The sequence below is a fragment of the Phycodurus eques genome, chromosome 16 (genome assembly GCF_024500275.1).
Source record: "Phycodurus eques isolate BA_2022a chromosome 16, UOR_Pequ_1.1, whole genome shotgun sequence".
Taxonomy (NCBI): Eukaryota; Metazoa; Chordata; class Actinopteri; order Syngnathiformes; family Syngnathidae; genus Phycodurus; species Phycodurus eques.
The window spans coordinates 7026368-7038451 of NC_084540.1; the positions used below are offsets into that span (position 1 = coordinate 7026368).

Consider the following 12084-nt stretch of genomic DNA (forward strand, 5'->3'; position numbering starts at 1 on the left):
AGCACATTATTATTACACTGGCATTTCTGAACGGAAAATACATTGTTTAGTTGAATGTGAATTTGGTTTCAGAAAGCCAGTGGGTTATTAAAAAGCTGACTTTATTTAGAAATTGCTCACTCTTTTTCAAAACGTTGACCAATGTATGATGGTGTTTTTTTTTTAAATGACAGGCGTGAGCGCTGTTTGTGCTCAACTGATTTTTTTCCCCCTTTCTTCACCCTCCATCTGACCTATTTTAGTACTATGACCCTGAGCTTTACTCCTCCATGAAGGACCAAAGGAACTTTGAGAAGAACATTTTCAACAAGACTCACAAAGCAGACAGTAAGTTTCATTTTGTGTCTCTGCTTTGTGTAATTGTACTGTTATTTGCACTCTTCTCTAATGTCATGTACTGTTGTCTACAAGTTCAACACACAGCCAAAAGCAATTTTACATTAGCATTAGAAAAAATATATTACTTTAATTTAATTTTAAAACAACAATATTTCAGTCATATCATTTAAGCAGTCCTATCACATTGTGCACTTTGAAACAGGGCTATGGCTATTCAGCTTGTGTATTTATTAGGGATGGAACGTTTTTTGAAAAACGTCAAAACGATTCGGTTTGACTGTTTTGGTTCAGTCCGCATGTGTTATGTTTGGTTCAAAACATGCATGACTTCTTTTTTTCCATTTAACAATGAGGTGACAGTGTCATGCGTTGTTAAGATTCCCATGCACTTTCCTGGCAGGAGACGCCCCGCTGCAACATGATTGGCTCCTGCTACGCAGATGTAATGAGATGACCATCCCAAACATCTTCTTTAAATTTGTATTAAGATTAAGTGTTTGAGGAGAAAGGTTGAGGGCTCTTTCCCTGAGGTCGTTGCAATAATCCTCTATTTGACTTCACCTAATCTTTGTCGAGGATTTTTCAAGCCGTCTTTTAGAAGCTGCCACTCTAATCATCTTGCGTATTACACAAAGATAGATAGGAGACTAAAGCCTCTAATGCACCTCTGTTGCTGACCGACGGGAGACAAAGAGCGTTAAAAAGCAGATGTATGCAGTTTATATAGGACTGGCCGATGCCAAGGACATTACAAAGCCAACTGGGCTGGCTAACCCTCTTTTAAGTCCTTAAAAGGTCAAATGTAGCAAGGATAACTATCAAAACATGCACTTCCTTAACTCATTCACTGCCAGCCGTTTCCTGAGCAGGGAACCCCTTGACTGCCAGGCATTTCCGAGAAATTTCACTGATTTTTGAAGACCCACAGAATATTGTGTACGATGACGATGTAAACACAAAACCACCAAAAAAAGATCAGACTCCCTACTTTCATCAGAAAAAAAAAGTTTGTCTGTAGCTTATACCGTCAGCTGTCAAATATAGGCTACTTTCAGCCAAATCTGTTTCTGGAGGAAAAAAACAGACAACAGCCTTTTGTGAAAGCAGACACATCAAGCAGAACAATGACTTTGACGGCAATATTTTTTTTCTTTAGTGTAAATCCCAAACATCTGAACATAAAACAACACTGAGAAAATACTTTTGACAGATAAAAAAATTATTTACAAGTATAACTATGTACAGAATTTACATGCATGAACAAATGGGGCTCCCACACTTGCACTTTTTCCCTCCAAATTCTCCTCCTCTACCGTTTGCTCAATAGTCCAGGTTTTTATTACCTTGTGCATACAATCTAGATTTATCCACATCTGGATTTTATTCTTTGGTGGCGGTGAATGGAATCTTGTGTGGTTCTCATTCTCCCTGAAACCAGAGAAAAAATAAAGCTTTCAGTTACCTTTTTTGTCTGCATTGTGTACTGGAATGGGAGTCGAACGTCTGCTGGATGCATAACCTGTAAGTTTTAAAAAATTCATTACTACAGAATAGTTTTTATCGATGACATGTTTTGCAAGGGTAAAATAAAACATTACTTTTCTTCGTCGCAATCCTAAAAGACGTTTGACTCCCGTGTCTTGAATTCCTGCTAGATGGACGAGCTGTAAGTGGAAAATTATTATCAATACTGGTAACAGATGTTACATTGTAATGTGAATTAGTGGGACTAAATTATGTTTTTATGTAACAAGGAGCGGCACGGTGGACGACTGGTTAGAGCGTCAGCCTCACAGTTCTGAGGACCCGGGTTCAATCCCCGGCCCTGCCTGTGTGGAGTTTGCATGTTCTCCCCTTGCCTGCGTGGGTTTTCTCCGGGCACTCCGGTTTCCTCGCACATCCCAAAAACATGCATGAATTGGAGACTCTAAATTGCCCGCAGGTGTGAATGTGAGTGCGAATGGTTGTTTGTTTGTGTGTGCCCTGCGATTGGCTGGCAACCAGTTAGGGGTGTACCCCGCCTCCTGCCCGATGACAGCTGGGATTGGCTCCAGCGCGCCAGCGACCCTAGTGAGGAGAAGCGGCTCAGAAAATGGATGGATGGATGTAACAAGGATTGAAGGAGCGTGTTTGCTCGCTAAATGTAGCTAATGCTCGCTGCAAACGAGTTACCTTCCTGGGACTTCGTCGGTCTTAGTCGGAGGAAGCTCGGGATGAAGCTCAGCTGCTTCCAGGCTATCCAGAGGGAGTTCACTCATCTGACGATTCCGGATTTCATTCATTAAAATCCTGGTCGGCAGACGATCAGCTGGCAAGGGGCCGAGAGCATCTCGCCATATGTATGGGCCGGCATTTTGGGCGATAGCTTTGCAACAAAGCGATCGGCTCGAAGCATCATCCTTTATTCGCCCGCATGATCTAAGGTGTCATTCCTGTCAGTCGCAGGAATATTTTTCTTGCCTTGATGCAAATTCTAGTACCGAAAGCATTTTTGTTTTACATTTTTGTTTTATTTTGTCTTCTCTCTTTTCCGCCATTATGTTTGCACGATACATTATTCTTCTAATTGTCTCCTGCCCCCCCCCTTCTTCTTCCTCTGAGGGAGGGACGTTCACCTCAAGGCATTGGTGCCATTCCTCACTGCAGTTATCCAGTGGCTTGATGGTCACACATAAACTGCACAAGACCCTCCCCCACCCACCCCCGTTAAAGAACGCCATTGACGTCTTTAGACGCCATTGGCAGGGAATAGATGGATTCTGAATGATATCTTTGGATGGCATTGGCAAGGAATGAGTTAAAAGGACAAGAGACCTTTTACCTATTTCCCTATGCATCTATTTCAGCACATAGCGTTTCCTGTCTCGCTATGGAGACGACTTTCAGTTTTAAGGAACTGGCCGCTCAACCTTTATGCGCCAGAGGACAGCCCAAATCATTAATCTTTTCTTGTATATGTGTGCATAACATATACTCATAATATTATCTAATTATAATTGAAGACATACAACAAGACACAATGTATTCAGTAAATAACATTTCATTGCAAACTCCCACTTACACAATGAAAAGGTCCTATTACTTCATCAAACTCATATATGATGATGTGGGCACAAACAATTGTGGGTCTTAACTCTTGGTTACCATAAAGAGAAATATAGATAATATGCTGCCAAAAGCGGTTACTGATTATATATGTTTACTAATATACATTGAGCAAGCAAATGAGTATAAGTGTATTGGCCTGTCTGTGTAAAAGACATATGTCCTGACCTGTTGGACTTCTATTCTGGCTCCATCTGGTGGTGGTGGGGTGGGGTGGGGTGGGGTCTCGGGTTCAGTGTAAGGGCAGGTGGAAAGGACCCAATGGCCTCATCCCCTTCGTTGCCCTCAATGATCACACACTCATCAGCCTTTGCGATCTTGTAAGGCTCGTGGCCGTCAGGTTTAGCCCATCCTTTTCCTTCCTCTCCTTCAGGCTCCGGAAAGGTGGCCCTGAAATCGGAATCTCCACATCCATTCCACTGTGGCTGTCTTACCGTGCTGATGGAAATAAGTTCCACTGCCCAGGTGAGAGGTTATACAACACCCACCATCAGGAAACAGCCATGTAGAGTGGTAAAAGGGGTGGAAGCTGCCAATCGGATCTCTGCTATTGCTCCAAACAGAGGGGTGTTGACTGACTGACCGACGTCACAAGGGTCACATTGGTGATCACCCTCAAATACTCTTGGCGTGTCAGATCATCATGGGGGAAAGACTCACCTTTAGGCAGATATAGACCATTAGGCAAGAACCATCCCCGGCCAGGCGCACAACGGAAGCAGCATGGTCCTTAGAATGTATTGCCATAGACTCAGTCCCATCTCATTGTAAACATCCCGCAAAGAACGCATGTAGGTATGCGTTTTGTCTAAAATTCATGAGTCCACCACAGTCTTATACACCAAAAAGGAAAATACAAAAAGAAATTGAGCAAATCTCATTTGATTTATTTAATCCTTACCTCCTCGTCCCTTCACCATACTAAATTTTTAGAAGGTGGTGAAGGTTGTTCATTTGCCTTACGTCTAAGGGGTCCAGTCCTGATTTGATCACTGAGCATAACAGCCTGTAGTTTAGACCTCCCTTCCTTTGTGGTAGGGTGCAAAGTGAAAAATGCAGCATAGGTCATGAACCAGATTATTAGGGTTGTTTGAGTAACAAATTCATACCACAGCAGAAGGGAAATGACTCTCCAGATTACTCCCCATATTAACAAATTTGGCAGTTCGGAATATCCATTCTCCCTCCTTGTCCATTCGCCATACTAAATTTTTAGAGGGTAGTGAAGGTTGTTCTTTAGCCTTACGTCTAAGGGGTCCAGTCCTAATTTGATCACTGAGCATAACAGCCTGTTCCTTAGACCTCCCTCCCTTTGTGGTAAGGGGCAAAGAGAAAAATGCCATGTAGGTCATGGACCAGATTATTAGGGCTGTTTCAGGAACAAATTCATACCACAGCAGAAGGGAAATGACTCCCCATACTACAAGTTTGGCAGTTCGAAATAGCCACATTCTCCTTGACCGTGGTTGTAATTGAGAGACAAGGCACATGATATACAGTGCAAAGGCCATGGCCAACATTCCTTCAATTATTACTGCCCCATATAATAGTGGCTATGCATAAATGGCCCATCGATGGCAGCCCATAATACAATCAAAACAGTTTCAGCTATGCCTTCTTATTTATTCGGCCATGTATGTATGGAGACCAAAAATGTTACCCAATCCCAATTTATAAATATTAAAGTAAAACTGCAAAACCAGTGTCTTAACAATTGATACTACTAACAAAAAAGGACATGTGGGTTGGTAAAGGTCCCAACGGCCAGTGGAACAGTAGCATACCCTTGTTAAATACAGGCACCAATATTCTGTTTCACTGATATCATGAAGGGCTCCGAGTCTCCTATTAGCTTGTAAAATCGAGTTCACTGTACGATTGTTACCATTGCTTGCCATGGTTCAGACTATCTATCTTCTTATTAGCTATGCTCAGTTTAAAAACAGGAACTTCAGTTTAAAAACAGGAACTGGACTACACAGGGTACAGCTCAGCTTGAAAACAGGAACTAGACTACTCGGGGTGTGGCGCAGCCTCCTGTTTTAAAGGGTGAGAGGCGCCTACCTGGAGCTGTGCAATCTTCATGAAGGACTTCTGGACCGTACCCTTGACTTTGGGTACCTCTTGTTCCGGTTTCTACATACAACATATGTTCCTCCTCTAACGGCTGCAAAGACTACCATGGCGGTGATGATAATGCCACCTCCCAACAGCAGCCAGTGCCAGGTCACACTGATGATCCATTGTCCAAGCTCGTAGGCTCCATCCTTGACGATCTATGCAAACTGTTTCGACCGCAACTTCTGTGGCTATGACAAATGGCAAGCCCCATTCTCATACCAGGTACATTCGTGTTAACACTGTGGCCACAATGCAGCCATCTTTCTTCAGGAGTGTAACAGTTGCCGTTGTTAAACATCTTGTTTTTCTCTACCCAGTTGAAACCTATCACTTCTTTTCCTGCGCAAAAACTTCGTCAGAAGGCATGTCCTTCAGGCAATGAGTATCTTGGCGTCGCATACAATAGTAATTCTAATATTATCTGGCAGGCGTTTCCTTTTGGGCGGCCGTGGCTCAGTAGGTAGAGCAGGGCGTGCAGTGACCGAAGGGCCAGTGGTTTGAATCCCTGCTACGACTGTCCGCATGTCGAGGTGGCAAGACATCCATCCATCCATCCATTTTCTACCCCTTATCTGGGTCGGGTCGCGGAGGCAGTAGCTTGAGCAGGGATGCCCAGACTTCCCTTTCCTCAGCCACTTCATCCATCTCTTCCGGGGGGATCCCGAGGCGTTCCCAGGCCAGCCGAAGGATGTAGTCTCTCCAGCGTGTCCTGGGTCGTGCCCGGGGTCTCCTCCCGGTGGGACGTGCACGGAACACCTCACCAGGGAGGCGTCCGGGAACCCGTTGGTGTCCACCAACGGGTTCGGGGATTGCAGCCTCGACAGGCACCGACCACATTACGGCCACAGCAATGGAGGCGCGCAAGATGGTCCACTCGGACTCGATGTCCCCCGCCTCACCTGGAACATGAGCAAAGTTCTGTCGGAGGTGGGAGTTGAAACTTCTTCTGACAGGGGATTCCGCCAGACGTTCCCAGCAGACCCTAACAATACGTTTGGGCCTGCCACGTCGGACCGGCATCTTCCCCCACCATCGGAACCAACTCACCACCAGGTGGTGATCAGTTGACAGCTCCGCCCCTCTCTTTACCCGAGTGTCCAAGACATGCGGCCGCAAGTCCGATGACACGACCACAAAGTCGATCATCGAACTGCGACCTAGGGTGTCCTGGTGCCAATGCACATGTGGACACCCTTATGCTTGAACATGGTGTTCGTTATGGAAGTCTAATAACAGAACACCGCTTGGGTTCTGATAGGGGGGGGGGGGGCGATCCTCCCAATCATGCCCTTCCAGGTCTCACTGTCATTGCCCACGTGAGCATTGAAGTCCCCCAGCAGAACAATGGAGTCACCAGCTGGAGCGCTCTCCAGCACCCCCTCCAAGGACTCCAAAAAGGGTGGGTACTCTCTCTGAACTGCTGTTTGGTGCATAGGCACAAACAACAGTCAGGACCCGTCCCCCCACCCGAAGGCGGAGGGAGGCTACCCTCTCGTCCACCGGGGTGAACCCCAATGTACAGGCGCCAAGCCGAGTGGGCAATAAGTATACCCACACCTGCTCGGCGGCTCTCACCGTGGGCAACTCCAGAGTGGAAGAAAGTCCAACCCCTCTAGAGAGGACTGGTACCAGAGCCCAAGCTGTGTGTGGAGGCGAGTCCGACTATATCTAGTTGGAACATCTCGACCTCACACACCAGCTCGGGCTCCTTCCCTGCCAGAGAGGTGACATTCCACGTCCCTAGAGCCACCTTCTGTAGCCGGGGATCGGATGGCCAAGGTCCCCACCTTCGGTGACCGCCCAGCTCACACTGCAGCCGACCCCAATGGCCCCTCCTACAGGTGTTGAGCCCATGGGAAGGGGGACCCACGTTACCCTTTCGGGCTGTGCCCGGCCGGGCCCCATGGGTGCACATTTCTGTGCACCCATGCACCCTTACCCTTTACCCTTTCGGGCTGTGCCCGGCCGGGCCCCATGGGTGCAGGTGAAAAATAACTTCACATGACACCAGTAAAAACGAAAGTAAAACAAGAAGGCATGAAAAAGAGTAATGAATGGAACCAAATGCTCTGTAAAACGTTGATTCCTTTACCTACCCACCGAAGTGACAAGGTTAGTGTTTGTGACACTGTGAGACGTTTTTGTGAATTTTGTCTCAATTCAATGTGATGTAAAGTTGCTAGTTTGACCTTTGATGTTTTAGCTCAAGGTTAACCTTGTAATACGACTGTTTCTACTTTTTTTCTAGTATCGTAATTTATATTTTATTTTTGTCTGTCATCAACTCTTACGTTGGTTTGAAGACTAAAATAAACGCTAAAAACAATCAGTACAAGAGTGCAACCCACCGTTTAACTTGTTTGCTGCCTCAATGTTGGCATTGACGTATTTGATTGTTTCACTCACCCAATTGACTTCACTGAAGTTCCGTGCGGTATAGGCTGAGGCTCGGAGCGGGAGGGAGCGCGTCAGACACATCGTGAAAGCCTCCTTTGCACAATACACTCTTAATCCAAGTGTTGCACTGAGGTGACTGGTCATTTATTTTAACATAGTTAAAAAAAAATTGTTCGCCGCTGCCATTGAGCACAAGCACGTCTTCGTGCATGTTCTCTGTTGGTTTTCGCCGCTTCTTCTTTGGTTTCCACCACTTTCTTCTTCGGGGTCGGCAGACTGTAAGCATCGAAACTGGGAACCGAATTTTTTTAATTAGAACGATTCCGAGAGAACCGGAATGTTAGTCCCGGTTCCAATCGGTTCTCGATGCCCAACCCTAATCTACTTTACCCAGGAGTTCCTCGGGTGGTGTGGAATGATTTAATTTCTCAAATCTATCTTTCACTGATGTAACGTATACGGGTCAAACAAAAATGTAATTAATTTAGGAGAAAAGAATAAGCCGGAAGCGACGCCTCCGTCACTTCCTGTTTAGCGTAATTTTAAGTCTAATTGTTAAAATCATTTTATTTATTAAAGGGATATCACGTCACTTTTTATGTGGATAAAGTTTACGAAAAGTAACGAGAAACCTTTTTATCAGTCTCGTAATCCTGAAGGTTGATACTCTTTATGGAATTTCTAGTTCTCAATGACAGAGGTTTACTTAAACTCAGAACACACGTAAAATACAACCAAGAGTGGAATTGTATTGTATATTTAATGTCATCTACAAGGGCTCTAGAGGGAAAAACACAAAGGGGTCTAACTAAAGAAAGAAAATAACACTAATAATGATAAAAAGAAGCCGGCATGGTGGTCGACTGGTTAGCACATCTGCCTCACAGTTCTGGGGACTGTGTGGAGTTTGCATGTTCTCCCTGTGCCTGGGTGGGTTTTCTCCAGGCACTCCGGTTTCCTCTCACATCCCAAAAACATGCATGGTAGGTTAATTGAGGACTCTGAATAGCCTTTAGGTGTAAATGTGAGTGTGAATGGTTGTTTGTTTATATGTGCCATGCGATTAGCTATCCTGCCCGAAGATAGCTGGGATAGGTTCCAGCACTCCCGCAACCCTTGTATGGATAAGCGGCTCAGAAAATGGATGGATGGATGGATGATGATCACCTTTTCTTTTAACAACATTCAATAAACGTTTGGGAACTGAGGACAGTAATTGTTGAAGCTTTGTCGGTGGAATTCTTTCACATTCTTGCTTGATGTACAGCTTCAGCTGTTCAACAGTCCGGGGTCTCCGTTGTCGTATTTTACGCTTCATAATGCGCCACACATTTTCAATGGGAGACAGGTCTGGACTGGCCAGTCTAGTACCCGCTCTCGTTTACTACGAAGCCACGCTGTTGTAATACGTGCAGAATGTGGTTTGGCATTGTCTTGCTGAAATAAGCGGGGGCGTCCATGAAAAAGATGTTGCTTGGATGTCGGCAAATGTTTCTCCAAAACCTGTATATACCGTTCAGCATTAATTGTTGCCTTCACAGATGTGTAAGTTACCCATACCATTGGGTAACACAGCCCCAAACCATCACAGATGCTGGCTTTTAAACTTTGCGTCCATCTTCTCCTCTTTGGCCCAGAGGACATGACGTCCACAATTTCCAAAAACAATTTGAAATGTGGACTCGTCAGACCACAGAACACTTTTCCACTTTGCATCAGTACCTCTTAGATGAGCTCGGGCCCAGAGAAGCCGGCAGCATTTCTGGGTGTTGTTGATAAATAGCTTTTTCTTTGCATAGTAGAGTTTCAAGTTGCACTTATGGATGTAGCGCCGAACTGTATTTACTGACAATGGTTTTCTGAAGTGTTCCTGAGCCCATGTGGTGATATCCTTTACACACTGATGTCGATTTTTGATGCAGTGCCGCCTGAGGGATCGAAGGTCACGGGCATTCAATGTTGGTTTTCGGCCTTGCCGCTTACATGCAGTGATTTCTCCAGATTCTCTGACCCTTTTGATGATATTATGGACCGTAGATGATGAAATCCCTTAATTCCTTGCAATTGTACGCTGAGGAACATTGTCCTTAAACTGTTCGACTATTTTCTCGCGCACTTGTTCACAAAGAGGTGAACCTCGCCCCATCTTTGCTTGTGAATGAATGAGCAATTTAGGGAAGCTCCTTTTATACCCAATCATGGCACCCACCTGTTCCCAATTAGCCCGTTCACCTGTGGGATGTTCCAAATAGGTGTTTGATTAGCATTCCTCAACTTTCTTAGTCTTTTTTTCCACCTGTCCCAGCTTTTTGGAACGTGTTGCAGCCATAAAATTCTAAGTTAATGATTATTTGCTAAAACCAATAAAGTTTGTCAGTTTGAACATTAAATATCTTGTCTTTGTAGTGTATTCAATTAAATATAGGTTGAAAATGATTTGCAAATCATTGTATTCTGTTTTTATTTATGTTTAACACAACATCCCAACTTCATTGGAATATGGGTTGGGAATGGGCAAGTTGTGTGTGTGCACGTCGTCTGTCATCTTAGCTGGAGTCGTCGTTGGTTGCAGCATGTCTTCTCATTGTAGGGTTGAGCTGTTGTCTTCCATAGCACCTCGGGTAGAAAGGTATTGCAGCTTCTGGTTACTCGACGTCGACTGCCACACCTCTTTCAGGACGATCAACATAGGATGTTTTGGTGCTGTCTTCGGTTGATGTCCTCAACGGTCGGTGGTGTCAGCGGCTTCTTGCGTAGGACGTCCTCAGGAAAATGATAATGACAAAATCAATGTCCTCAACTTTTGATTACATGGAATATGATTTTATTCAGAAGGAATAAAATACTTGTAATCCACCTGGCTGTCGTCCTCAGAGAGCGGATGCTCTGTGGAATGTAATTTTGTTCAGAAAGAACTAAATATTTGTAATCCACCTGGCAGCCGTCCTCAAAGAGCGAATGCTCTGTCGAATTTAATTTTTGTGTGTGTCTTGCATTTAGGAGAGGCTTCCGTCGAGCTACTCTGCCATAAAGCCCTGACTGGTGGAGGGCTGGAGTGATGGTTGACTTTCTAGAACTTTTGCCCATCTCCCGACTGCATCTCTAGAGCTCAGCCACAGTCTTTTTGGGTTCTTCTTTACCTCTCTCACCAAGGCTCTTCTCGCCCAATCTCTCAGTTTGGCCGGACGGCCAGCTCTAGGAAAGGTTCCGGTCGTCCCAAACGTCTTCCATTTAAGGATTATGGAGGCCACTGTGCTCTTAGGAACGTAAACTGCAGCAGAAACCTTTTTGTAACCTTGGCCAGATCTGTGCCTTGCCACAATTCTGTCTCTGAGGTCTCTGAGGCCGTTGACCTCATGATTCACTGACATGCACTGTGAACTGTAAGGTCTTATATCGACAGGTGTGTGGCTTTCCTAATCAAGTCCAATCAGTATAATCAAACACAGCTGGACTCCAATGAAGGTGTAGAACCATCTCAAGGATAATCAGAAGAAATGGACAGCACCAGAGGTAAATATATGAGTGTCATGGCAAAGGGTCTGAATACTTATGGCTGAATACTCAATATGGGGTGCTGTGTGTCCATTAATGAGGAACAAAATGAACTTAAATGATTTTAACAAATGGCTGCAAGTTGAATATTTAAGGGGGTCTGGAAACTTTCCATACCCACTGTATATTTCATATCTAACTGGAGACTGTTTTTCAAATTACCATTTCCTTGATAGGAAAATTTTTCGAGTTAAGAAACATTTCCACTTTACACTGAGTCTTTTTTTAAAATTATTGTCGTCAGATGTCTGATGTTTGTAACAAAACAAACCGCATGAAAATCGCTTGAAAATTATGATTTTCTTTCTTTTTGTTTTTTTAATTTTTATTTTTTTTTAATTTGTGCGCGTGTTCATGCCCAAAAATCTCAATAGAAATTAATGGAGTTGAGGGGAGCCCTCCTTGAACCATCACCTTATCTTGGTGGAGGGTTTTGTGTGTCCCAATGATCCTAGGAGCTAAGTTGTCTGGGGCTTTATGCCCATGGCAGGGTCACCCATGGCAAACAGGTCCTAGGTGAGGGACCAGACAAAGCACTGCTCCAAAAAACCCTATGACGAATACAAT

The 12084-nt window shown here is 44.6% G+C and overlaps 1 protein-coding gene across 8 annotated transcripts in view; it reads left to right on the plus strand.

The window, feature by feature from the left end:
• The window catches only part of copz2 (COPI coat complex subunit zeta 2), a 120300-nt gene that overhangs the window by 28149 nt on the left and 80067 nt on the right, over positions 1–12084 (plus strand). For all 8 annotated transcript variants that reach the window (XR_009769995.1, XR_009769996.1, XM_061699595.1 and 5 more), the window contains one exon: positions 243–327. Coding sequence is in view for 6 of the 8 variants with exons in the window: in XM_061699595.1 (XP_061555579.1) it covers positions 243–327 (85 nt within the window). In the remaining 2 variants the exon portion in view is untranslated. The remainder of the gene's footprint in view (positions 1–242; positions 328–12084) is intronic.